At 47.5% G+C, this 25,199-nt stretch overlaps 5 protein-coding genes across 8 annotated transcripts; 3 read left to right on the top strand and 2 right to left on the bottom strand.

The window, feature by feature from the left end:
* Positions 1-2,066: 2,066 nt before the first annotated feature.
* On the bottom strand, positions 2,067-3,580 carry LOC135631086 (eukaryotic translation initiation factor 4B3-like). Its single transcript, XM_065138486.1, has one exon. It carries the CDS (start codon positions 3,506-3,508, stop codon positions 2,738-2,740), a length of 771 nt encoding a protein of 256 aa, XP_064994558.1. The 5' UTR covers positions 3,509-3,580; the 3' UTR covers positions 2,067-2,737.
* A 3,095-nt stretch (positions 3,581-6,675) lies between these two features.
* On the bottom strand, positions 6,676-9,756 carry LOC103975814 (ACT domain-containing protein ACR8). Its single transcript, XM_009390905.3, has 4 exons — positions 9,397-9,756; positions 8,412-9,243; positions 8,200-8,304; positions 6,676-8,101 (listed from the first exon to the last, which is right to left on the bottom strand). Exons 1-4 carry the CDS (start codon positions 9,450-9,452, stop codon positions 7,724-7,726), a joined length of 1,371 nt encoding a protein of 456 aa, XP_009389180.1. The 5' UTR covers positions 9,453-9,756; the 3' UTR covers positions 6,676-7,723.
* A 4,464-nt stretch (positions 9,757-14,220) lies between these two features.
* LOC103975815 (LOB domain-containing protein 18) lies at positions 14,221-16,107 on the top strand. 4 transcript variants are annotated; one of them, XR_010494153.1, is made up of 4 exons: positions 14,221-15,035; positions 15,168-15,560; positions 15,664-15,748; positions 15,838-16,107. XR_010494153.1 is itself a non-coding variant. In XM_018822157.2 (3 exons), the coding sequence occupies exons 1-2, from the start codon at positions 14,697-14,699 to the stop codon at positions 15,537-15,539; spliced, it is 711 nt and encodes a 236-aa protein (XP_018677702.1). In that variant the 5' UTR covers positions 14,221-14,696; the 3' UTR covers positions 15,540-15,560; positions 15,664-16,107. The 4 variants fall into 4 exon arrangements, 2 of the variants coding, with proteins under 2 accessions (XP_018677702.1, XP_018677700.1); XR_010494152.1 differs by having other exon boundaries at positions 14,222-15,035; positions 15,659-15,748; XM_018822157.2 differs by having other exon boundaries at positions 15,664-16,107.
* Positions 16,108-20,724: 4,617 nt separating this feature from the next.
* LOC103976309 (uncharacterized) lies at positions 20,725-22,142 on the top strand. Its single transcript, XM_009391509.3, has 3 exons — positions 20,725-21,094; positions 21,196-21,571; positions 21,660-22,142. The coding sequence occupies exons 1-3, from the start codon at positions 20,923-20,925 to the stop codon at positions 22,021-22,023; spliced, it is 912 nt and encodes a 303-aa protein (XP_009389784.2). The 5' UTR covers positions 20,725-20,922; the 3' UTR covers positions 22,024-22,142.
* A 231-nt stretch (positions 22,143-22,373) lies between these two features.
* LOC135630670 (probable amidase At4g34880) lies at positions 22,374-24,794 on the top strand. The gene is made up of 5 exons (XM_065137782.1): positions 22,374-23,243; positions 23,327-23,541; positions 23,652-23,891; positions 23,986-24,184; positions 24,263-24,794. Exons 1-5 carry the CDS (start codon positions 22,707-22,709, stop codon positions 24,617-24,619), a joined length of 1,548 nt encoding a protein of 515 aa, XP_064993854.1. The 5' UTR covers positions 22,374-22,706; the 3' UTR covers positions 24,620-24,794.
* The last annotated feature ends 405 nt before the right edge of the window (positions 24,795-25,199 follow it).

Here is a 25,199-nt window from a genome sequence, read left to right as displayed (position 1 = left end):
ACTTTACGTCATGTTAGAACACTCAACAGAACAACTATTCTCCGCCGCTAAGGAATGATTCATCCCTCTGGAAGGAGAATCTGCATTCCTGAAAGGTCCTCATCACCTCTTTAACTAAGCCATATTGCACAACAACCAACCTGTCTCGGAGGCAAATGGGATCCATGCCATGAAGCACAAAGCTCTTAATTGCTCATATCAGATTCAGGAAAAGTGCGTTCTTTATCTGCATTTTTCTTCTAGTTCGGTGGCATCAAAATTATTTGATGCCCAGAAATGACTGGCATTCGACATGGAGTTCACACATTCTCTTCTCATATTTTTAAGTCAACCAAGAACCCATTTGTGGAGTAATATCACAACAAGCAAACATACTAGGATTTAAGTGAATAGTCTATCTCTAAACGATCAATTGTGATGGGGAAATAATGGTGACATGACGTGTCACGACGTCGGCCTCACCTGGGCGCCACTCTGCCCAAGGAGGAGGGCAATAATGCCGACTCGACATGCGCTGACGTCATCCGCCCTCAGACAACGACTTTATCGTTGTCTGACCCCGCGCGCTTGACCGAGGCAGAGGAGGACGACGACCGATCCTCGCCCATACCCTGCGGCAGTTCGGTTCTCCACGCAACGTCAATAGCAATGTCAGATGTCATCTGAGGTACGATCCTGCCTCCCACAGGCAGGCACATCAGGTAATACCAAACTGCCATATAAATACCCCCGAGTTCTAAACGAGTGGGAGGACACTTCTTCACTAAGAAAAACTCCTTCCACGTCATCTAACTTGATCGTCGGAGGGGTCGGGCCGAGCTTTCGACCCGACCTGTGTGCAGGAACAAAGGCGAGGTTGCACCTTCCCAGCGCCGCGACGAGGCTTCACTCCCGACTACAACGTCCCGATCGGACCACCGTAACCGGCCACCCCAGCCGTCCCGAGGAACGTCGTGCAAGATCCTCGCGCATTCGGACCCGAACCAAGCCGCATCGGCCCCGAGGCCACGGCATAAAGTTGTTTCCCGTAACAAATTGTATCATGCTATTTAATTGATTCAATCTTCACCGGTCATTCTATATGCATTCACAAACGCATTCCAGCCAAATGCCACCCCAACCTGTCCACTGGAGCATCTCCCTCGTTGAAGAAGCATCCCCCCTTTTTACCATATCAAATGCAGATTCTGCGTGCATCTCCGACGCTCAAGCTCAAAACCATGGGCGCCAAATCAATGCATCTGCCTTCGTATATTGGAGTGCCCGCTCGTTCGGGGTAGAACAACGTCTCCACGGATGCTGTTGACCGTAAACACCGGTCTCTTTCTCTTCCTAGAAGCAAACAAAAGCTGAGAAGAAAATGTACAGTGTTGGCGTAAATAAACAACTTTATGCCGTGGCCTTGGGGCCGACGCGGCTTGGTTGGGGTCCGAATGACGAGGATCTGGTACGGCATCCCTCGAGATTGCCCCGGTGGCCGATTAAGATGGTCCGGTCAGGTCGTAGCGTCGAGAGGAAAGCTTTTCCGCAGCGCCGAGAAGAAGCGACCCCGTCCTTACACCTGCACACAGGTCGGGTCGGAAGCTCGGCCCGACCCCTCCAACGATAAAATTAGTGGAAGTGGAGAAGGTTTCAAGTGAAGAAGTGCTCTCTTTTCTCCCCCCTTTTCGTTTAGAACTCGGGAGTATTTATAGGTAAGTTTAGTGTTACCTGATGTGCCTGCCCGCAGGAGCAGGATCGTACCTCTGATGGTGTCTGACATTACCGTTGGCGCTGCGTGGAGAACCGAACTACCGCAGGGCATGTGCGAGCCTCGGTCATCATTCATCTCTGCCTTGGCCAATCATGTTGGGTCAGACAACGATGAAGTCGTTGTCTGGGAGCGGGTGACGTCAGCGCACATCGCATCGACATTATTACCCTCTTTGGAACAGAATGTCGTCCAAGCGTGACTGACGTCGTGGCACATCATGTCGCCATTATTACCCTCGACAGTGTTTCACATTAACAATGATTAATGAATAAACACCGTTAGTGATTTCCGTCAATCGATCAAAGAATGTCGGTAATACCAATGCAGATCAGTTGTTATGTTATGTAGAAAGCGCGTGTGCAGAACAAGGGAAGAACAGTAACAGAAAGCCCCACACCCTTTTTCCCCTACAGTTGGCATTGGTTGCCCCTTCACAACCACCGCCTTCACCGACCGTTCTCCAGTCGGCAGGAGTCCAATATGTGGAGTGTTCCCTTTTTCCGTTTGTATCCTCTCTCTCTCTCTCTCTCTCTCTCTCTCTCTCTTCATTCTTTACCGTCGTCCTTCTATGTACACAGCTACACACCATTTCACTACATGGGACCCTGATATCCTCTTGTATGAGGTATATATGCTTCCATTTTCTCACTTGCAACACCAACTCCTATCACTTATGTACAGACTCGAACCCGATTCAAACTCTGGACCCATGTAGCAGCATCAAAGTGAGTGCAATTACACAACCAACGCATGTGATGCCTTCCCGATTGCGCTCACCGTGTTTCTAAGAACAGGACCTGACGAGGCCCAGGTAGTAGAGATTCCTCATCACCAGGTTACCGAGGCCGAGCAGCCCAACCACCCCGCCGCCGCCGTGTTCCGCTGCCTCTTCCCGCGGAGCTGTTGCCTTCTGCCGCCGCTGCTTCTTTCCTCGTCCCTCTTCCATGTGTCGGAATCCGGGAGATCCTTCTTCTTTCCCCATTGTTAGGAGTCGGCTCCACCGCCGTTGGATCCCTCCTTGTTAAACATCTCGAAACCACCCATCCTCGCCCTGGGCACATCGAATCCGCCGCCACCCATTCTCCGCCCGATCGGGGGCGCTGCAGTGCTCTTGCTCGAGATCCAGCTGTCCGACTCGTCGGCCCGGGACTGCGAGTCAAAGAACCCCCCTCCTCCTCCCCTCTCCCTCCTCTCCGGCACCAAGGGCTTCTTGCCCGCCCCCCAGTCGTCGTTCTCGTCAGCGCGAGACGGCTCCAGATCCCGGCTAGATCCATCGCCAGATCCGCCAAACCCACCCCTCCTCGGCTCGTCCGAAACCCTAGACGAGCCCCAGCGTGCGGGGTTGGGGTCCTCCCCGGACGCCCGGCCGCGGGCGCCGTAGGCATAGCCGAAGCCGCGGGACGAGGAGCGCTCGAGCTCCTCAGCGGATCGCTCGCGGGGACCGGTGGGGAGGTTGAGGAGCTCGTCGGAGGTGAGACCCTTGGAGGAGAAGGAGGAGGAAGAGGATAGGCGGCCAGCGGCGCCGTGGGAGACGGGCTTGCCCGTGGTGAACTCGGCGAGGGAGAGAGTCTGCGCCTTCTTCTTCTTCTTGGGGATCCTGGAGGCGGCGGCGGCGGTGAGGGAGGGGAAGTCTTGCTCCTGCTCCGTCGGCGCCTCCGAGGAGGAGTCTTCGTTCATGGCCATGACCGCCTCGTGCTCCTCGGCGTCCAACGCCCACGCGCCCGGTTTCGCCCACGCCGTCACGGAAGCCGCCATCGTTCTCGCTCTCGATCTTTTCTGCGAGCAATGGATCGGTGGTGGCAATGGCCAAGCGTTACTTGTTCCTATTTCTTTCCTTCTTTATTTTCTATTTATTTATTAATTTATTAAAAGGTGGCTAAGATAGGAAATCTGGAAAGGAGCGGTCCGGAAGAAACCGTGCGCAGGGTTGGGAAGAGTCGGCGTTAGGGCCGTGATGCGTGGAGCCCACCCATGCTGTCGTCTGTGGGAGGTTCGCAGAGCCGTCCGGTGTGTTGGAAGTCGATAATTCCGAGTGTCGGCGTTGACGAACAAACCATGAAAGACGGTCAACCGAATTCACATGAACCCATCATTATTCAAGTTTGTGGGCTAATGATGTCGTCCGGTCACGTTGGGTCGGGGTCTTCTCATTAGCGATTCAAAACGTAGATTATTTACGCCCTGATTCCTATATTTATTCTCAACCAAGAAGGAATGATCCAAGAATTAAGAACATGATGATAATAAGAGAACGAGCCAACAGTCATAATGCTCATAGAATTGCATACTTTGGTATTATTATACATTGATGAGAGTAAGTTTTGAGTGGACCAATCCTACGTACCATGTGGGCAGCTGAGAAGTCGCATCAGGCCCGTTAAGCCTGCTAACATGATTAAAAGCTTCTGGTGTTCTTCTGATTAATTTGAAATCTGATAAGTGATAAGACATATTTTGGACTCCAGTCATGTCATCACTCGCACCCCTATCATATCGGTACGAGGGGGGACCCTCGCATGTCGGGTCAGGAGGTACCACCTCGCCCCTTAGCGATCAGTCATCGTGCCAAACCAGCGTACGATCGGTCCTTGCATAGTAGTATAAAAGCCCCTGAGCGACATCTCGCCAGGGGGGAGAAAAAGAAAAAGAGAAATCAACCACTAACTTATTTTACGAGGGGCCACTGTCAGAAACCCCCTAACGAGGGCCTTCTGTGCAGGAGCTCAACCACCCCAAGAAGCGCGGTCGCCCCGACCGAGAGACGCTCTCCCGGAAGATAGAGCCAGCACTCCAATCGAGAGACACCTTCCCAGAAGACGGAGTTGGCACCCCGACCGAGAGACACCATCCATCAGACGGCGCCATTGCATCCCGACTTCCTAATATAGTCGGCTTCGACGCTTCTGCCAATCGATCGCGAACTCTCGACATCGACCCGTATACCAAGCCGTGCAGAGTCGTTGGCCACGGCGCATTAGTTCACCAACATTTTTGATGCTAGAAGGAGTGCCGATGTCACAGGAGCATGCCACAGGAGCTCGTCCCGAGGGAGAACTACCTGAGGATCACCCCCCTCTCAGACTCGGTGATAAGCCCCTCCCCGTCGTTAGGGATGGGGGCATCTCGGCCCCGATGTCGGATCACTACTAGCATATGTTCAATGATCCAGGGCTCTCTCTCCCTGGATATATTATAGGACACTCGGTGGTTTCACTCGAGGCGTTCCTCGACCTGGCTAAGCAAGTACAAACCTTGGCGGGAATGATGTAGACGATCGTCCCACTCATTCCGCAGATCATGCAATTAGCAGCTCCCCTAACCAACTCGATACAGCAAAGGCCTAGCAGGGAACAAGTCGGGATGGGAGAAGCCCAAGAGCAGATAACAAACCTGTGAAGCCTCCCCGAGCATAGCGTGCCCGTACCCTGCCGAGTTGCTCTGCCCCACCCCGAGCCCGATACCTTATCATCGGACTCAACGAATGACTCATTCAGGGTCCAGCTGTCCATAGTCAACCGACGCCTAGATGAGTTCCAGCGCGAATTCCAGAATTCGCGCGGCGAGATGGGCGAAGGCAGCTCGGGTGAATCCCCATTTGCTTAGGAAATACAGGACAAGCTTGTGCCGCTCAACTTCAGGCTACCGACATTGAAAATGTACGACGGTGGCTCCGACCCCGCAAAACATGTCGCCATGTTTTGGGCGCATATGGCCTTTTACAGCACCTCCGACGCCTTGCTGTGTCGGGCATTCTCGACTACCTTCATAGGACCAACACGAGCATGGTTCAACCGACTGCGCCCGTCCTCGGTCTTATCCTTTGCCCAGCTCGTGAGAGAGTTTGAGCAAAACTTTCTAGCCAGGGTGCGACCCAGGCCTTCCATGGCCACCCTTCTCGCGTTATCCCAACGTGAAGATGAACCGCTCTCCTAATTTGTGGCGCACTTTGCCGCTGAAATCCGGGGATTCCCGGATGCTCATCCATCTTTGATCATGCAGACATTTCTGATAGGCTTAAGACCTTTGAGGTTCTTTTGGTCGTTGATTGAGAAGTCACCCGTGACCATCCCCGAGATGCTCCAACGCGCCAACCAGTACATCGCCGCTGCAGCCCTAATGGCGGGGAGGCCCGAGGATTGCAAGAGGCGCCAACCAGTTTTTACAAAGGAAACAATGAACAATCTTCATCCTTCCCTCGGTATCCCATTCTTGGAGGTGGGATGATCTGCCAAGATGCGAAGAGCACCAAAGAGTACAGATATACTTCCTCATTCCTTCCCACTGTATGGTATGTGCAGAGATAGTCTCATGTGAATGTTTGGAGAGTTAATACAGTGATTGATATATGCTGTGCATCAAACACCAAATCGTCCTAATACTTTCTATAAGGAAAGTCTTATATATTCATAATTAGGTGGACCTTTCCTTTTTCAGTCTCAAGCACTATTCACCAGTTTCTAGTAGCGGCCTTCTAAGACCTTATTTAACCACGGCAAACATGATTGATTACAATCATGTTATCAAATCAAGGTTAATGCCTTGCTGAAGACAGTTCAGCAGAGCTGTTGTGGCCTGTTCTTTGATGAAATCTGCTGTGGTGTAGATTATACATTGTAATCAACAGTGAACTTTTACTGCTTCCAGTTTGCAGCTGAGTCATGCTTCTCTTTCTTCTCTTTTGGTTCAAGTAAATCTGACTTTACGTCATGTTAGAACACTCAACAGAACAACAATTCTCCTCCACTAAGGAATGATTCATCCCTCTAGAAGGAGAATCTGCATTCCTGAAAGGTCCTCGTCACCTCTTCAACTAAGCCATATTGCACAACAACCAACCTGTCTCGGAGGCAAATGGGATCCATGCCATGAAGCACAAAGCTCTTATTGCTCATATCAGAATCAGGAAAAGTGCTTTCTTTATCTGCATTTTTCTTCTAGTTCGGTGGCATCAAAATTATTTGATGCCCAGAAATGACTGGCATTGGATATGGAGTTCACACATTCTCTTCTCAGAGTCTTTAAGTCAACCAAGAACCCATTTGTGGAGTAATATCACAACAAGCAAACATACTAGGATTTAAGTGAATAGTCTATCTCTAAACGATCAATTGTATCATGCTATTTAATTGATTCAATCTTCACCGGTCATTCTATATGCATTCACAAACGCATTCCAGCCGAATGCCACCCCAACCTGTCCACTGGAGCATCTCCCTCGTTGAAGAAGCATCCCCCCTTTTTACCATATCAAATGCAGATTCTGCGTGCATCTCCGACGCTCAAGCTCAAAACCATGGGCGCCAAATCAATGCATCTGCCTTCGTATATTGGAGTGCCCGCTCGTTCGGGGTAGAACAACGTCTCCACGGATGCTGTTGACCGTAACCACCGGTCTCTTTCTCTTCCTAGAAGCAAACAAAAGCTGAGAAGAAAATGTACAGTGTTTCACATTAACAATGATTAATGAATAAACACCGTTAGTGATTTCCGTCAGTCGATCAAGGAATGTCGGTAATACCAATGCAGATCAGTTGTTATGCTATGTAGAAAGCGCGTGTGCAGAACAAGGGAAGAACAGTAACAGAAAGCCCCACACCCTTTTTCCCCTACAGCTGGCATTGGTTGCCCCTTCACAACCACCGCCTTCACCGACCGTTCTCCAGTCGGCAGGAGTCCAATATGTGGAGTGTTCCCTTTTTCCGTTTGTAACCTCTCTCTCTCTCTCTCTCTCTTCATTCTTTACCGTCGTCCTTCTATGTACACAGCTACACACCATTTCCCTACATGGGACCCTGATATCCTCTTGTATGAGGTATATATGCTTCCATTTTCTCACTTGCACACCAACTCCTATCACTTATGTACAGACTCGAACCCGATTCAAACTCTGGACGCATGTAGCAGCAGCAAAGAGAGTGCAATTACACAACCAACGCATGTGATGCCTTCCCGATTGCGCTCACCATGTTTCTAAGAACAGGACCTGACGAGGCCCAGGTAGTAGAGATTCCTCATCACCAGGTTACCGAGGCCGAGCAGCCCCACCACCCCGCCGCCGCCGTGTTCCGCTGCCTCTTCCCGCGGAGCTGTTGCCTTCTGGTGAGATGGCGGCGCCCGCTCCTCTTTCAGTTTCAGGTGGTCTTTGCCGATCCTCTCGATGACGGCATTGATCACCCGGCGGTCGGGCAGCTGGCCGTCGGTGCCGGTGACGCGGAACTCGTTCCTGGCCTCCCCGGCCTCGGTCGTGATCTCCGCCCTCGTCACCGAGAGGCTGTTCTCGCGGAATGTACGCGTCACGTCCGCCAGCAGGCCCCTCCGGTCCGGCATGCTCAGCTCCAGCATCAGTCCCTGTTCGAAGAACGACATCAATCATAACAGAGTTCAGGCATCGGAACAGAGGTCACATTAGCGCTTGCTTTCTGAAAATTGAATCAGAGGAAGGTCACCTCAGATGCTCTGCGCTCGATACCCGCTTGCAAGCACTGAATCACTCGCTGCCGCTCGGCTTCGGAGCTGATCGGACTTCCATCCATATGCCTTATGTAGAACTCCTGCAATCAACGACAATATCGGCTCAAGGTGAAAGATGAAGAACCATGTTTGATAGGGGAACTTGTGACTGACGGAAGCTAAGTGTTTATTCTCCGTTAATCCTAACCTGATAGGCTCGATCGGCGTCGGTGCCTATGGTGCCATGGAAGACGACGTACTCCATGTCAGTGAGCGTGCACACGACGTCGAACAGAAGCTTCGGGCGGTCGCGGCAGTTCACGCTAACGACGGAGTAACCGCGCCCGGTCCAGTTCTGAACCGCGACCAATGCGTTTGATGACGACGATGCCCCGTTGGAGGAGACGCGCTCGTAGTCGCGGTCCGCGAACATGAGCTGGTGGAGGCGGCGGTCGGAATGGGTCATGCTGGGGGAGACCACGGTGGTCTTGGCACCGCGGACATCGTGGTCGCCGCGGAGGACGTTGCGGAGGCGGACCTCGATGCGGTGGACACGGTGGGCGTCGGCGATGGGGGAGCCCGAGTCGTGGTCCTTGACGAAGATGAGGGAAGCGATGCGGCCGTTGTGGGTCCATACCTTGGCCTCCACCACGTTGCACTCCAGGTCGCGGAGCACGGCGAAGACCTCGGAGAGGAGTCCAGGGCGGTCGGTGCCCGTGAGCTCCAGAGCCGTGAGGCCAGCCAAGCCACCAACATCACCATCGTAGCTATTGTCATCGGGTGATGAGGAGGCGGCTTCGCCGCCCAGGGAGCGCTCGATGCGGGAGAGGAGGGCGGGGTCGGCGAGCTTGTGGCCGCATCCATCGGCGACGTGGAACACGTCCATGAACCAGCGGCCGTCGGAGGAGATGTAGCCCTTCTTGATGGTGAGGTCGAGGTCAGTGAGCAACTGCACGGCCTCCAGCAGCATGCCGCGCTTGCGGGCGCTGTTTACCCGCACCACCGTCGCCGTCGCGCACACCACATTGTCGATCACCACCCTGCCAACAGAAACAACAGCAGCAAGCCGAGATCGAGGTGAAGGAGCGAAGACGGCCAAAAGCTAGAGCGATAGTGTGTTTCGAACCGAAGCAACCAAGAACAGATCTGAATCAGAGCCATCACAAAACAACCAAGGACAAAAAGTGGGTCACCTGGGATCGTTCATCATTGTGTTGACGAGCTTCTGGTACTCGTCAGGCCATTCCATCTCTGCTGAAACCAGCGCTTTCTTCTCCCGCTTCCTTCTTCTTCTTCTTCTTCTCCTCCTTCTTGTACTGACCTCTAATTCGGTCTTGCCCCTTCTCTCTCTCTCTCTCTCTCTCTCTCTCTACTATGTCTACAGAAACCTCGTAACGAGTCAAAAGAAATTGAGATCCCCTTCTCTCTCTACTGTTCTCTGTAGCAACTCCTACTTCTCCGTAGCTCCTTCGGCTGGGGGCAATAAAGAGTTGGAAGAGAACGTCCAAGCTGGAACCAAAGAAGGGAGCAGCAATAAACGTACCGTCAGGACATCGTTACGGACTCGCACATCGTGTTGCTAATTGCAAACCCAAAATCCTAACAAAATGGAGATCACAACCGCCGTCCCGACCCGAGTCAACCGCCACCTCCATTCCGTTGCTTCCTCTTTCAGCTTACCATTAATCACAATATTATATGTTATATCATTATTAATGGCCACTTGTCCATGGTAACTGCTAAAGGTCGGCCCTTTAATTACGGATGAAATGGCCCCACGGAATTCGCAGTCGTGGGTCGAGTCATGTCACTGTAGAATGGTGGGTAACGCCGTGTTAAGTAGCCTGATACCACTGACAAATCCACGATAGCGGTTCTCGTAACCAGGAGAAAACGTGGGACGGTCAGAGCCAACGGTCACCGTCGCTGGGTTGTGTGGGACACGGAAGGGGCGCGCCGACCCACGCGCGTGTCGCCTTCTCATTGGCTGATATACGGAAAGGCTCGGGACACGAGCTGGGTCATGTGGCGCAATTAATGCGCCAGGACACGTGTCGCACCGGGGATCCCTCACCTGACCCTTAGACAGTGGCCACGTGCGTACTGTTAGGGTCTTAAACGGCAAAACATGCGTGGCCTGGGAAACCGTGACCTCTCAGCTACTCTTCTCATCCCTTGAAGGTGGTTTTGCTGTCTTCCATTAGCACGAGTCGCAGACGAAACCATCCTCTCGTCCTATACCAGGGAAGGTACCCAATGGGTACGTGTTGAATCGGTGAGAAAAAGTATACGTTATGTTGCTGCTTGTTCGGCTTTGGCCCACCGGAAACTGCTAACGGCGGGCCGCACGAAATGAGGGCGAGCTGATACGGTCACGTGATGTCACATGAAGCGCCATAATCGCACCACGTGGTCGACAGACCGCTGTGATCGATCGTCCGACGCCGTGAGATTTGACGGCGGCAGAGTGATAAAAGTCCCGTGACCTTTTGATTAATCTTTATTGCTCGAATTTCCTTTCCTCTAATTTAATCTATATTTTATAATTAAGAAGGCGGGATGGTGGTTAGGTTTCCCGCCTATGTTTTCGCTACGTTTGGCGTGCGCGGTGACGGTGGCTACGGTGAGAGGAGGCGACGGCGCGGATGGAATCGGATGGAGCCGAAAGAACAAAAAAATAGAGAAAAAATAATTATTATAATTTATTTTTTTAAAATTATTTTTAATTAGTGCTTAAGGCTTTATCTTGAAACTTTATTTGCTTGACGTGGAAGAAATCTTAGATAGTGACTAAGGCCTAAAAAATTGATGTGCACAGTAAGGACATTTGCAAGTCAGAAGAGTTTTAGCTGGTTGGTGGGGTAGAGAACGCACTAAAATATACTTTCATTTGCCTTTATTTTAACAAAATCCTATCGTTAAAAGTCAACTTCCCGCTTTATTGTAAGAAGCACAATCCTTACGACTATACTAAATAATCATTTGACTATAGCACGAAAATGAACCTTCAACGTGGAATTAGAACATCGGTCCACCCGGTTGGCGGTTGGAAGATGGCACTTGTCCGATCATTCATTGACATTTCCCTCCGCTTGAAGCCATGTTTCACGCATGCGTTCAGGGAGAGGAGATTGCAGGAAGATGACCTCTCTCTGCGCATTCATCGACTTTTCCGTCCAAACGAAACCAGCGCTCGTGCGTGTGTTGAATGGAGAACGCTGCAGGATAGGTTTCAGGTCTCATCCACATCACCCAAGTTAGAAACGGAGACCGAAGCAACTTGATGCCGTCGTTCGAAACCACTCGAATCGGAAAGGTTTTGATGCTGCAAGAAAGGTGCTGATTTCTGATGCTGTTCTCTTGTAAATCTCGATTACCAACGCAGATGATGGTTGGACTCAAAAACCTAAACCGGATCATTAACCGATCTGATTTATGTTCAGAAACTGAAAATGAACCAATTAACCTAATTGATTTTTAGATAATCCGTATTAACGGACCAAGTTGAATAATATTAATCTGATCTTTTCACATATTCTTCTTTTGATATTCTTAAATTTAGTAAAATAATTTTTAGTAAATTTATATATTTAAAAATTAATTTGTATTAAACATGTAGTCTAATTAGTTGCCTGTTCATCGGGCTAGTAACAATACTTTCGAATTCGGATCAGATAACTATGATTAGAAGTAGTAGATTATGCAAGCTCGCTTAAGACCCATAAGATTATACGCAAAAAAATTTGATCTAAACCTCATTTGAATACTAAATTTATTTTATTTATCTGCATTCATGTCAAACCCCGACCCTCTTGTTGTCAGATATTAGATGTAGGAAAGAAGCATCAATCTACCCTCTTTATTGTTTAATAATAGTGATATGACAATGGGTATAAATTACAAAATTTTCATGAATTTCGATTAAAGAAAAAAAAAATACTTGTTAAGTCTGGTTTGGTGCCATTATCTTTAAAACCTAAGCGCACAATAATATTGCTTTCAGCTTCTGTACACTTAAAAAGACAGTGGCAATACTAAATAACGACTTCATCATTCTCGCCAAAAGCGCAATCATTCATACTACCTATAACCTTTTAACTTTTCATCCTTGTGACATATGGCTTCGAAAGTTTTTGTATACATCACATATTCGAATATCTAAGTATTGAAAAGGATACGTAGTTTTATATTATTTTAAAAAATAAAAAAAATTAGTGATTTATAAGTTCATCGGATCACCCTTACCCTTAGAATTATCTTTTGATATCTATAAGTTTTGAAAAGATAAAATTATATGGGTATACTCAAAGTGGAAACCTTACATTATAAGGTAAAACCACTTTTGGAACAAAGTATTGATGAAAGTAAAAAATATTTAAAAAAATTAAAAATCAATATAAGATTTAACGTGATTTCATAACTTTTATTATATCTATAAAATAAAATAAAATTTTTATTGAGATTAAATCGTTCATCTTTAAACATAATCTTTTTATATATCTTCTTGTCATTCTTTTTAGAAATTTCAGATATTCTAAAAAAATAAAGAAACATTCAAAGTATTTCTCAATTTTTATTTTTTTATTATCAAAACTCAAAGGTATATAAAATATTTGTAGAAGAATTAAATCTTAAATTTTAAAATTTTCTTCTTTCATGAAATCCTTTTAGTATTAAGATTTATTGTCCTAAGATATTTTTAAAAAATTCTAAAATACTTATCAGTCATTACATTACCTCTCTAGCCCTTTAATTTTATACCTGATAAATTAATATTTAATCAGTATATTCATACAAAAATTATTGGTTTTGAATGTGCCTGCATGATTTTTCACTCTCATCGACACTTTGTTCCACAGCTCTCCTTCCGTGAGGAAAAAGATTGGTTTTAGTCCCCTTCTCCTTGTCTCTGTTTGTTAGTTGTCATCAAAATTGCCCTGCTTCAATGGCGACATTACCCTAACTCAGAATCTATCGATTCTACAAGAAATCTGCAGCGGAAGTCACACGAAGTTGACTTCTCAGCTTTATCATGATCCCGATGCGTTGACGCCACCAATGGCCAAAGAGAACCATTCCCAAGACGACGCCACTTCAATAGAGAACCTCTCACTCTCTCTCAGGAACAGAGAGGTGAAGTTGAGCCGAGGAGAGAGAATTAACAACGAAAAGAAGAAACGGATGAGGGTTGACCGTGACACGCTTCGGAAAGGCAACGACGAAGAAAGCAGGTACTGATGCACTACTTCCCCGCATCACACGGCATCGCCAGGCCACGAACCGGACGGCGCGGCGTTGCGCCGCTCCCGACTGTAGCACTTGCTATTATTTTATGAGCTTTTGTACTGTTACGGTGAGGAAGTCGGAATCGGGGCAGCGAACCGAAACGGTACGAACCCGTTTCTCATCCTAATTTAATATTTCCGTCACTAGGAGAACGAACGCCGAAGATGGGGTCCAGCGGCACTTAATGTGACAGTCGGGGCCCACTTGACCAATACCTATCGGCGTATGACTCGGGGTTACGTATGTGGGAGTCGCTTGTTTTACTTCTCTTTATGAAATAAAATCACCCTCGTGACATATTGGAATCACGGTAATGCCCCTCTCTCCGATTCTGCGGAGTCTTTATGCTTGTGGAGATAAGATTACGTACATCGATCGATCATTCATGTCTGAATTGGTCACAGCCCGGTGCCTTCGTTGTCTTCTTTTAGGGTTCTCAGTTGATTAAGCAAAGCAAAGTGCGAAGCCAAGCCATGGAGAAGCATAACATAATATATGCGTTGAACACGAGTGTCATTTGGGTCAATGAAAACAAGTAGTGCAAGTTGAAGCTTGCGTCCTTTGCCCTCTACGCATCCGCCACATCCACCTGCACACATATAGAGATATGGACGCGGACACGTTTATTCCACTTTCCACACTTGTTGTAGAACATGATTTATATATAGCCACCCCCCACTTAAAGTTGATATGTATAGAGAAAGAGGAGAAACAAAAACATTAAGTGTAGCGCAAAGGAGGGAGAAGACGTAGAGAGAGTTGGGAGGAGAGGCTGCTGCGCTGCTCCACAGTGACAAGCAAGAGAAGAGATCGAGTAAGAAGAAGAGAAGATTTATAGTGTTGGGGTTTTTGTTGCGTTCTTGCTTCACGCAAGCTGCTTAACGTTGAGAGAGAGAGAGAGAGGTTTGGGATAGGTTTCGCTGCTTGGCGTGGCTTTAAAGATAATAACAATACAGGAGGAACCAAAAAGCAAACAAGCATCAAACAGTAACTCCAACAAGACCCTTTGCCAATAAGACAAACTCCTCGTTCTCCGTCACACCATTTTAACACCCTCTCTTCTCTCTCTATAAATCTTATTTCCTCGCTTTCTTTCCTTCTAGCCATTCTGGATCGTCTCTCTAAGAAAGCAATCGATCCTTCTCGTGTCAGGATCAACCTAAATATACAACAGGAAGCAGCGAAAAGGAGAAGGGGATCAGGTGATATGAGCGGCAGTATCGGTCCTAATGGGGGAGGAGGAGGAGGAGGTGGTGGCGGTAGTGGAGGTGGAGGAGGCGGGGGACCCTGCGGAGCGTGTAAATTTCTGAGGAGGAAGTGCGTGACAGGGTGCATATTTGCGCCCTACTTCAATTCCGAGCAAGGGGCAGCGCACTTCGCGGCGGTGCACAAGGTGTTCGGGGCTAGCAACGCGTCGAAGCTTCTCCTCCACATCCCCGCCCATAAGCGCCTCGACGCCGTCGTTACCATCTGCTACGAGGCTCAGGCACGCCTCCGCGACCCCGTCTACGGCTGCGTCGCTCACATCTTCGCCCTCCAGCAACAGGTGCATGTTGCGCGTTCTCCGTATCTGATTCCCTCAGCGACACTGTTGCATGTTCATGATCAATTACTACAAGTAGTTTGATTTGATCAAACGAACTGATGTGGAGTGATTGAATTGTGGTGCTCCGAATAGGTAGTCAACCTACATGCAGAGCTGTCCTGCTTACAAGCGCATCTGGCCACTTTGGAGCTGCCAACCCCTCCTCCGTCACTCGCTTCGCCGATCCCCTTCTCGATGTCAGACCTCTCGTCATCCTCCACCCTCCCTTCTACCGCCGATCTCTCCACGCTGTTCGACCCTCCGCTGCTGCCGTCATGGCCTCTTCAGCAGCAGCAGCGGCCGACGTTGTTCATGCAGCAGCGTAGCACCAGCACAAGAAGCCCGTCTGAGAGCTCTGGATGTGGCGGTGGCGATCTCCAGGAATTGGCGAGGGAGCTCCTCGGTCGGCACTGTTTAGGTGATGTGACTGCTGAACCCGGGGTTCAAGAATCCAAATCAATTTGATTATCTGAACCTTGTGAGAAGGTTGGTGTAGGCCTCCGCTTCTATTTCATTGTCGAACATCTTTCTTCCAATATCAATTACTCAACAAAGATCAAAGTCGCTGTCATTTTTGTCTCCAGAGCAGATTCATGGATGGGTCAATTGATGTAATGAATCAGTTCCAATTGGACTCATCCGTTTGGGAGAACATCGAAAGGTGATGATGCATGGTAGGAGAGAAACCATACACGATCGCTATTATTACTCATATTGCATTTCTGCTTAAGTTGTCCTCGTTGTGGTTGATGACTTCAAGCAGGCAACAAGTAAGCTACCTTATATATGCAGCAAACATGCTTAAGACGACTTGCTTCAAGAAAGGGTGTTGTCTTCATAGGAAATGGATTCCCCGAATGTGCCAAGAACATTACCGGCTAAACCTGCACTGTCGCGTTCCACTGTTCTCATGTGTAGCAACCTGTCTCAGGCATGGCTCGTTAAACATACCAATAGATTCTGGTTGATCATTGTTGACAATGATGAGCAGTGACTTCCTTAATTATGAATATGTATCTAAATAATGTTATTATTTCTACTGACTATTTTGTTTTTAATTTCTATTTTCCTTCCTACTATACTAAGTTTTTCTTTTCACTAGATATTATTTTATCACATGTTTTGATCTAACACGAGAAATAAATATTCCAAAATTATGCTCAATATTAAAAAAAATCAGAATTTCTGTTGACATGAAAGTTGGAGGCTGCAAGTTAACCATTTTATCCATAATAATAATAATAATAATAATAATAATAATATCGATTGGAGTTTCAACATCATTGTTCTACAAACTTACACGTATTAAGAACTATTGTTATTCTTTATATCATGGCTTGGGAAGGGGTATGGTTTGGTTTCGAGCCCGATTGTATAAGGTCGTCTACGTAGTTACTCAGAAGAAATGCTTTATGAAGAAGGGACGAAGAATCGTGATCGCCATCTCCTAGGGTGTTTTTCGACGAATCCGCGAGGAGCTTCTGGTCCCGAGTTCCTGCATGATAGGTCAACACCAAAGATGAGAGTTTCGACTTTATCTCTTTGATGCTTAAGTCAGTTTTTTGTGAATAGTGAATCCTATACCCCAGGCATCTCCTTGGGGTGGTTTTTATACCTTTCATAGGGAGTCGATTCCCCATGTTCTTATTGGCGTTCATCGATATTTTCGACAAGCGGTTTATTTATTCCAGGATCATTCTTTCGACCCCATGCTTTACAGGATTGCATCCTCGCTGGTAAGCATCGTTTGGTTCCAAATGACGTGGATTTGCAATGCATCGCTTTGGAGCCAGGCTATGTTGCATCATGATATAATTGTTTCTGGATCGATCTGTGTCGTTTTGTATTTCTTTGAGATGTTTACATTATTTTAACTAAAGTGACACCATATATAATATGAGGTAGTTACCAACTGGGTAGTACCAAAATATCTTTTATCGAAGTAAAATTTCATCATATCTTAGTGTTAATGGGCTTTCAAGTATATAAATATATAAAGTAAAAAATATATATTAACTTTGGAAGAATATATGTTTATATTATTTTTATTATTATATCAGAAAAAAAATCAAAAGATAAAACCATGGCCGGCCCCACTGTGCAGCCTTTAAATCTGAGAGCCCGCCGAAAGCAAAGGAAAAGACTCTCACGGCTAACGTAGATAAGTGGAGTTCCGTTATTGCATTTCTTTTATTCCTAACGACGCCAGCCGAGATTCAACGCGCGAGCAACGCACAAGATAACCGAGGTTTCGTCAACGTCGGACCCAAACTCACATTTCATTGTAGTTAATTTCCGGGCCAAAGAGATTCTTTTGGGCCATTAAAAGGGCGGGAGGGAAGGTAGACGGCGTCGACACCAAGAAGTCGGTAGGAGATGAAGAAGGCCGGGGCCTTGGCCGCCTCCGTCGCGGCAGCATCTTCCATCGCTCTCTCAGCCGCCAGCCTCCCCTCCCCCTCCTCGTCCTCCGAGGAGGTATTCCTGTTCTCGCCTCAGTCACATGATTCTTGGTAGGGAAACAAAACAAAAGAATTCCATGCGGGTCGACTGACTTGACAGGGATCGGGAAGGGGAGGGGAAGACAAATTCGCGCCGAGGTTCGACGGACTCAGATTCATCGAGACGCTGGTGACGGCGCATCGCTGACCAAATGAAAAGCTCGCCTTTGCCTTTGTGCTGCTTCCTTCCCTTCCAACGTTAACAAAGCATGGGCTTGGAATGACACGCACGCTGCGGTGGCAATCTGAAAGAGCGATCCATTCATCATTCTGTCAATTGATGGCCATGAACACCATTTTCTAGGCTTTCTTACGGGTGTGCCGAAAATATTATCCTCATTCGTTGGCATAAGGGGAATAAGCGTTGTGGGTGGGCATCTACAATAACTCGAGCTTGAAAAGTTTCCATTTAGATACACCTTTTTCCTTTCATGTGTCACGCCATACACAAACCATGCAAGATGTGTAACACAAGCCAAAGCTGAGGTGAGAAGGCTTGGAAAAAAACGTTTTTGTAAGAAAAGGCATGATTTAGGCACAGCAACTACTTGATGTGACACAAGAATTCTGCGTAAGAGAACCATAGCTGCGACCCAGGAAGATTAGAAGAACGCCAAGACAAGCGAGGACCTTTAGAGTCGGGACGAGATCCAACCGTTCCATTTCAAGACGACAACAACGGAGGGCAGCCGATGCAAAGCATGGGAAACTCATTCTTGGTGTTGACGCCGTCCAGCCCGCTAAGGGGCTAATTAGTTGGATCTATTAACATCACGATTTTATATTTAAAAAAAATTATATTAAGATTTTTATAATTTTATTTATCCTAATATTATCGATGAAAAATTCGACACGTAAAATCAGTCAATATAAAAATAATATGTAAAAGGATAATTTTAACACACATTTAGTTTTTTTTTTGTTTAAATTAAAATATCTTAATCAATTGTAAAATTGATCAAAAATTTATAATTATAAAAGCAGAATCGGAATACTAGTGGATTTGGCCTTCTCTCTATCTAACTCGATGACTTATAATGTACGTTATTAATCTATAGCATCACGTCTTTCCTCTCATAGGACATACTAATACGTGCAGTACTTAAGAGCATGGTGACAATCAAGATCAGAACAAGAAGCAACGACAACAACCTGATCCAGACGTTCCTACTCTCCCATCTCCCGTCACGCTTTAGTGCAATGATGTGTCTTGCAACCAGTGCGTGATCGTGGACGTCAGCATCCTCGTCGTTCATGATGACCCTCTTCGAATTAGTGAATTTTAATGGTTACCATCTCATTTGGTCGAAGGTGATGGGGCTATTGGTGTTTGTGCTCGAGGGAATAGCACCGACGACAATCATGACCATGGCCAGTTGCACCAAGAAGGGTGGATAGAAGAAGGGATTAGAGGTGACGAGCAAGGGGTGGAGAAAACTCTTACAAAACTCTTAGAAACTTCGTGATGATCATTGGTTTTTTAGAATCGTTACTTCTCTCTCTCTCTCCTCACTAGTTCTTGTTTTGCTGTGACAGTGAGAGGGGTGCTTCACAAATAGAGGTGAGTTGGGATGCGGAGAGGTCAAGTGAACGCTCACTTGAGCTCATTTTTAAACTCTAATTTTATGTTTTTGTTTAATTTTATAGTTGATTGACATAATTTTATGCGGAGAGGTAAAACAAAATGACATGAAAGGGACATTAAAATTATTATTTTTCCATCACTTTTATACTAATCCAGTATGTGGTGTCACGTGTGTGTTGTGTTTTTCATGTAACCGACAACGTTAAGTTAAATAAGATTATTTATTTCACTTTTATAGTTATAGGGATCATAATATAATTTTTTTAAATACAAAAATCATAATGCTAATAAGGTCCATAATCTATTACTATTAGCATTATAATTTAAGGGATTAACCTAATAAATTAAATGTATGACCTAGCTGACTAGTCATTGCAAGTATGACATTTTTTATCCTTGAAATTACATGTAGCATAATATCTAGTAAGAATAGTATTATATTTTGAGGGTGATCATAATATCAATTATTATAAATGAGAATGATTTTGATTTTTGGAACTATATGCTAAACTCGATCTAATATAATCTCATTGATATTGACATCATACCCATACATCTCCCTAGTGATCGGAGACGTCAATGGTTTATGACCTCTCAAATGCTATTGATGATGTTTGTACATGATGCTAATATGATTGGATGAGTATCATGATGTTATTTGGTATCATTCAGTGATATGCATTATCATTCTTTCCTACTCCTTTTTTTCTTTGACCCTCTATTCATGCAGAATAATACATGATTAACTTTTATAAATGATATTTATGTATACAGCATATTGTTAGTAGCTTACCATTGGCTTCTTCCCTTTTTCTACTGGGCATTTGAGCTCATTCTATTGTTGTTCAAATTGCAGAACAGATTGATAGAAGGATTCTTTTCGGCCATGGGCTACTAACATGGTGATTGAAGAGTTAACATGAATGAAAAGAGCCATATGAATGAAGGACTGGATGGCTTGGTGATCAGCTATATGTTTTTGTTAAGATATTCTTTTGAGCAGTATGCATTATAAATGATTTGTAACTCTGTAAGATGCATTAAATCGTAGCGGGGCGTCACAGCGCAAGACCAACTGCATTCGTTCTTTGTTATCTTTCCATCCGACGCAATACTAATTAAGCTCGTGAGCAGGACGCATGGAGAGTTATCTCGCCGGAAAAGACTGGCAGAGTTGGTGGAGATCAATTGGTGGCCGTGGAGAGAGGGTCAAACATCTCGTGAACTCTCAAGGTCCCCAGTGGAAAACAGGGGGCAAAGACCAAGCTTGAGAATCGAACTCACGGTAGAGAGATAAATTAAGGTCGAGAACGAAACGAGGAAGCATCTAAATGCTCCCAACCACTCACCGTCAGGAGCAGACGATGATGGCATGAGACTGAACGCGGCTTAAATGAGAGACCTTCTTCGTCTCTCTGTTTTCTTTGTGGTAGAACTTGCACCTGCACTCTACTCGCAGCCTTCTTCAAACACTCAGAAGAGAGCTGCTATTTTCTGCGTCATAGATAGCACTTATTTCCGAGTCTCTCACAGAAGGAGCAACGTCTGAACGGAACCCTTTTTAGGCTGCAGTAAATAGTGGATGGGGGCAGGTAGGAGGTGGATACGAACCCCATTTACTGCCTATTCCAACTTCTTATGGATCCCTTGCGACCCACAGCATTCCCACCTCCCACCCTCCTTTTCCTCTACTTCCAAACCAAAGCATCTCTTCCCCTTCTAATAGTTTGCACCTCCGCTCCTCAGTTCCAATTACTACACCCTCATGGGTCGCATGAAGGTCGTACTGTTGGTTTTGGGAACCATTCTTTCGATCTCTTGGGAAGAAGAAGAAGGATTCATGACGTTGGCGAGCGCAAACACGATGGTGACCGGGACCGTCTTCTGCGATCAATGCCAGGACGGGGAGCGCGGCTTCTTGGACTACGGTCTCTCAGGTTCCACCACCTTAGGAACCCATTCCTGGATCGTACTACCTTGCTTTCAGGTCTCGGTACAATGCCAGAGTTGTGTACATGATTTGAGCATGTCATGTTAGGAGCGAAGGTGGCGGTGGCCTGCAGAGGCACCGACGGGACGGAGGTGGCGTACGGGGAAGACGAGACGAATTGGTTCGGGAGCTACTCGGTATACTTCGACGGCAGCCCCGACCTGAGCGGCTGCTACGCGAGGGTGGTGGGCGGGCCGTCCGGGTGCGGTGCGGCGGCGGGACCGGCGCAGGGGCTGACGCTGCTGTTCCGGATGTTCGGGATGGCCATGTACGTCGTGGAGCCGCTGTTGTCGGAACCGCAGGTGCCCGCTGGGTTCTGCCCCAACGCGCCGTCGTTGCCGAGTCCCACGCCGACGCCGGCCCTGCCAGTGCCGCCTCCTACGCCGCCGCTGCCGTTGTTCGAGGTCTCTGCTTGCCCCTACGGGTACGCTCCGCAGCTTTCCCCGTCTTTCTTATGCCATTTGCGCTTCCACATTCCTTCTGACGTTATCTTTAACACTGCGATCGCGTAGTAAATGGCTGATGCCACAGTACCAGTGCTACTGGAGAGTAGTGAACCCCGACACCAGAGTGGCAATTGCTTTCGGGCCCGTGGCAGCAGGAAGATACGGGGTGGAGCTGACCATGTGGGAAGCACTCCACGGGCGGGGCGACCTCTACAGAACGCTCCTCCGTGAAGCGACCGCTTCCCTCCTCAACTCCTACAACACCCTCAACTTCCTTTACCCCACGCTCAGTGTCTTCGACCTCATGAACCGGGCGCTGGTCGGCTCTCCACAGGATGCTCTCACGGTGGCGCTGCGGTTTCGAATGGCCAACTCCGGGGCATTTGGTGTTGAAACAGTTGGCTGCAACTTCACCCCATGTAGATCTTGAAAGCGATGCCGCCGGCCGGTGCCGGTTGGCCTCGATTTAAAATGAATGTGCTAGCGCTATTGACATTGCGCACTTATGAACAGCCAAGCCAAAGACTGGTTTAATGTCATTGCCTTCTGTTTTGATTCCACTATAGTAATATAAGTTGCATTGGAATCGTTTTCTTGCACTTGGCTGAGACTTGGATGATGATGAATTAATTAATACTTTATCACTCTCGTTAGATATAAGCGTGCAACTTTGCCTAAATAAAATGAATTGTGGACATTCGGGCCGAGCCTTGACCAGGTGACAGAAGCCCACTTGGCCTGCGTCTTCGTCTTCGTCTTCGAGCTTGGAGATTATTCTGATCAGTCAACATTCATCATCGAGTTCTCACCTTCCCGTGTGTGACGCCAGGAAGACGGCCATCCACGAGTGATTCCACCGCTTGGCTTTACTAAAAGGCTTCGATTCGTTTGCGTTCGGTAGAGTCCAAGCAGCACCTGCCACGAAAACAGGGCATCCGAGATGAAGCCACTTGCTATTTCCATGGGGTATGCAAGCAGCCGGTGAACAACATCAAGCACGCCCGTACAAAACTTTTGGGTCAACGGATCATAGATTTCATCGCACGAGCGCCTATTTGTATCGGATTTCCAACCGCGATGCCCTCCGTTCACGCATAATCCATCGTGGGATATATGCAGATGGGAGTGATGCCCCCCCTCTCGTTCTCCATCTGCCGCTTCACGGCTCTGCTGCTGCTTCTCCTCTCGACCTTCCCCTGCCGTGGGTTCGAGTTCCAGGAGGCGACCATCGACGGCATCCAGCTGGCCTTCAGGGAGGGGAGCCTCACCTCCCGCCGGCTGGTGGAGTTCTACCTGACGCAGATCCGCGCCCTGAACCCGCTCCTCCACGCCGTCATCGAGGTGAACCCGGACGCGCTGCGGCAGGCCAATCTGGCCGACCGGGAGCGCCGGAGCGGGCGCCGTCCTTGCGGGGGCCTGCACGGCATCCCCGTCCTCCTCAAGGACAACATAGCCACGCGGGACCGGCTCAACACCACCGCCGGCTCGTTCGCGCTGCTGGGCTCGAAGGTGCCACGCGACGCGGGGGTGGTGCGGCGGCTGCGACGGGCGGGAGCGGTAATCCTGGGGAAGGCCAACATGGCGGAGTGGGCCAACTTCCGCTCTCTGGACGCGCCGAGCTCGTGGAGCGCGCGCGGCGGGCAGGGCCGGGTAAGTTGCTCGATTCGCTCACCTATCCCTCACGAGCTTCACTTGCTTGGTGCTCGTTCACGTATGCGCCGGTAGGAATGCAGAACCCGTACGTGCTGTCGGCGGATCCGTGCGGCTCAAGCACCGGATCGGCGATAGCGGCGGCGGCCAACATGGCAACGGTGACGCTAGGGACGGAGACGGATGGGTCCATCATTTGTCCCTCGGACTTCAACTCGGTGGCGGGGATCAAACCCACCGTCGGCCTCACCAGCCGGGCCGGCGTCGTTCCCATCTCCCCGAGACAGGACACGGTCGGGTAAGACAACAGAGCCCTTCTTACTTATCAGCAGGGGTTGCAATTCTCGTCTTCCCCGTCCCCATTAAGAATCCACTACAAGAAACCTCACTATTATGTCTTGTGGGCAGCCCCATTGGTCGAACGGTGTCAGATGCCGTGCAAGTGTTGGAGGCTATTGTGGGTTTCGATCAGCGAGATGCAGTGGCAACTAAAGCAGCATCGAAGTACATACCTCGAGGTGGATACAAGCAGTTCTTGCAGGTGGATGGACTGAGAGGCAAAAGGATAGGGATCCTGAGGGCATTCTTCACCTTCCCAAATGGATCTGTCCAACAAAAGGTCTTCGAAGAGCACTTCAACACCATGAGGTGAGGATGCCATTTATCCTTTCTTCCGTGTGTATGATCGAAGTTGGTTTGATTTAGCTTCTATCTAACAGTATCTTTCATTCATCACATCCAGGCAAAAAGGAGCCATCTTGATCGACAACCTTGAGATAGCAAACTTGAGCATCATTCTTGACGCCGGCCAGAGCGGTGAAGAGGTTGCATTGCTGGCCGAGTTTAAGATGGCACTGAATTCATACTTGTCAGAGTTGTCCTCTTCGCCTGTAAGATCTCTTGCAGATGTGATAGCTTTCAACGACAAACACAGGATTGAGGTTAGCATGACTCGCAAACCTATCTTCACCTATTTCCTGTTCAAACACATTTACAAGTGGATCATCTCTTTGATACAGGAAAGAGTAGAGGAATTTGGGCAGCTCGTGTTTCTAGCAGCTCAGAACACTACCGGAATAGGTCCTGCTGAAAAGAGTGCCATTGCCAGAATGACTCAGCTTTCCATCCAAGGATTGGAGAGGTTGATGATGGAGAACAGATTAGACGCAGTGGTCACAGGGAATATTGGTTTCACTTCTGTTCTGGCTATTGGGGGGTACCCAGGCATCAGTGTTCCTGCGGGGTATGGCACAGCTGGAGATCCCTTTGGGATATGCTTTGGAGGAGTGAAGGGCTCAGAACCCAAGTTGATCGAGATGGCGTATGCGTTTGAGCAAGCAACAATGGTTAGGAAACCTCCATCATTCAGGAAATGAAGCCAGTTGATGTAGGTCTCTTAGCTTCCAGGTAACCTTTTGTGACGTTGAAGAGAAGTGGCTGTGGAACATTCTCTGGAATAAAGTTGGTCTTCTAGATGAGGCACTTGAATGCACCGATGTTTGATCGATGTTAAGTATTATTATGCTTATAATATTCATAATTTCTCTTAAACATGAGATATCTTAATTGATGTCATTTTATCATCATATTTAAGTTAAATCAAAAACTGAGATTTATCGATAACTCGATGTTAAAGACTACTAACGATTCCGGTGATCCATTTATAAAAATCTTTTGGGTACTTGAGTTTTACCAGTTGACAATGAAACTAAACTTAGGATGATGATATTAACCTAACCCCGATGTTATGATTTCACAAATGATACGAGTTTAATTTTATAAATCTTATCGTGTCAATCTAATTGGACTAAAATTTTTATTATGTTCAACCGATTCATCAAATCAAATCGATTCATTTAAAATATAATATTTAAAATTATAAAGTAAATAAAATATTGAATTCGATTTAAACACCTTTAGCCTTTTAATCGAGGAAAACAATCTTATGCAAACTAA

This window comes from Musa acuminata, chromosome BXJ3-2 (genome assembly GCF_036884655.1).
Source record: "Musa acuminata AAA Group cultivar baxijiao chromosome BXJ3-2, Cavendish_Baxijiao_AAA, whole genome shotgun sequence".
NCBI lineage: Eukaryota > Viridiplantae > Streptophyta > Magnoliopsida > Zingiberales > Musaceae > Musa > Musa acuminata.
Note: the sequence above shows the minus strand (reverse complement) of the source record. Positions and strands in the feature narration are given on the sequence as shown.

Coding starts and splice junctions, on each gene's coding strand:
- LOC135631086 (XM_065138486.1), bottom strand. CDS start 3,508: ATGGCGGCTTCCGTGACGGCGTGGGCGAAACCGGGCGCGTGGGCGTTG.
- LOC103975814 (XM_009390905.3), bottom strand. CDS start 9,452: ATGGAATGGCCTGACGAGTACCAGAAGCTCGTCAACACAATGATGAAC. Junction 8,305..8,411: donor ACGCCGATCGAGCCTATCAG/GTTAGGATTAAC, acceptor CGTTGATTGCAG/GAGTTCTACATAAGGCATAT. Junction 8,102..8,199: donor TCGAGCGCAGAGCATCTGAG/GTGACCTTCCTC, acceptor TTCTTCGAACAG/GGACTGATGCTGGAGCTGAG.
- LOC135630670 (XM_065137782.1), top strand. CDS start 22,707: ATGCAGATGGGAGTGATGCCCCCCCTCTCGTTCTCCATCTGCCGCTTC. Junction 23,542..23,651: donor CCGAGACAGGACACGGTCGG/GTAAGACAACAG, acceptor TCTTGTGGGCAG/CCCCATTGGTCGAACGGTGT. Junction 24,185..24,262: donor ACGACAAACACAGGATTGAG/GTTAGCATGACT, acceptor TCTTTGATACAG/GAAAGAGTAGAGGAATTTGG.
- LOC103975815 (XM_018822157.2), top strand. CDS start 14,697: ATGAGCGGCAGTATCGGTCCTAATGGGGGAGGAGGAGGAGGAGGTGGT. Junction 15,036..15,167: donor TCTTCGCCCTCCAGCAACAG/GTGCATGTTGCG, acceptor TGCTCCGAATAG/GTAGTCAACCTACATGCAGA.
- LOC103976309 (XM_009391509.3), top strand. CDS start 20,923: ATGGGTCGCATGAAGGTCGTACTGTTGGTTTTGGGAACCATTCTTTCG. Junction 21,095..21,195: donor CTTGGACTACGGTCTCTCAG/GTTCCACCACCT, acceptor ATGTCATGTTAG/GAGCGAAGGTGGCGGTGGCC. Junction 21,572..21,659: donor GTCTCTGCTTGCCCCTACGG/GTACGCTCCGCA, acceptor GCGATCGCGTAG/TAAATGGCTGATGCCACAGT.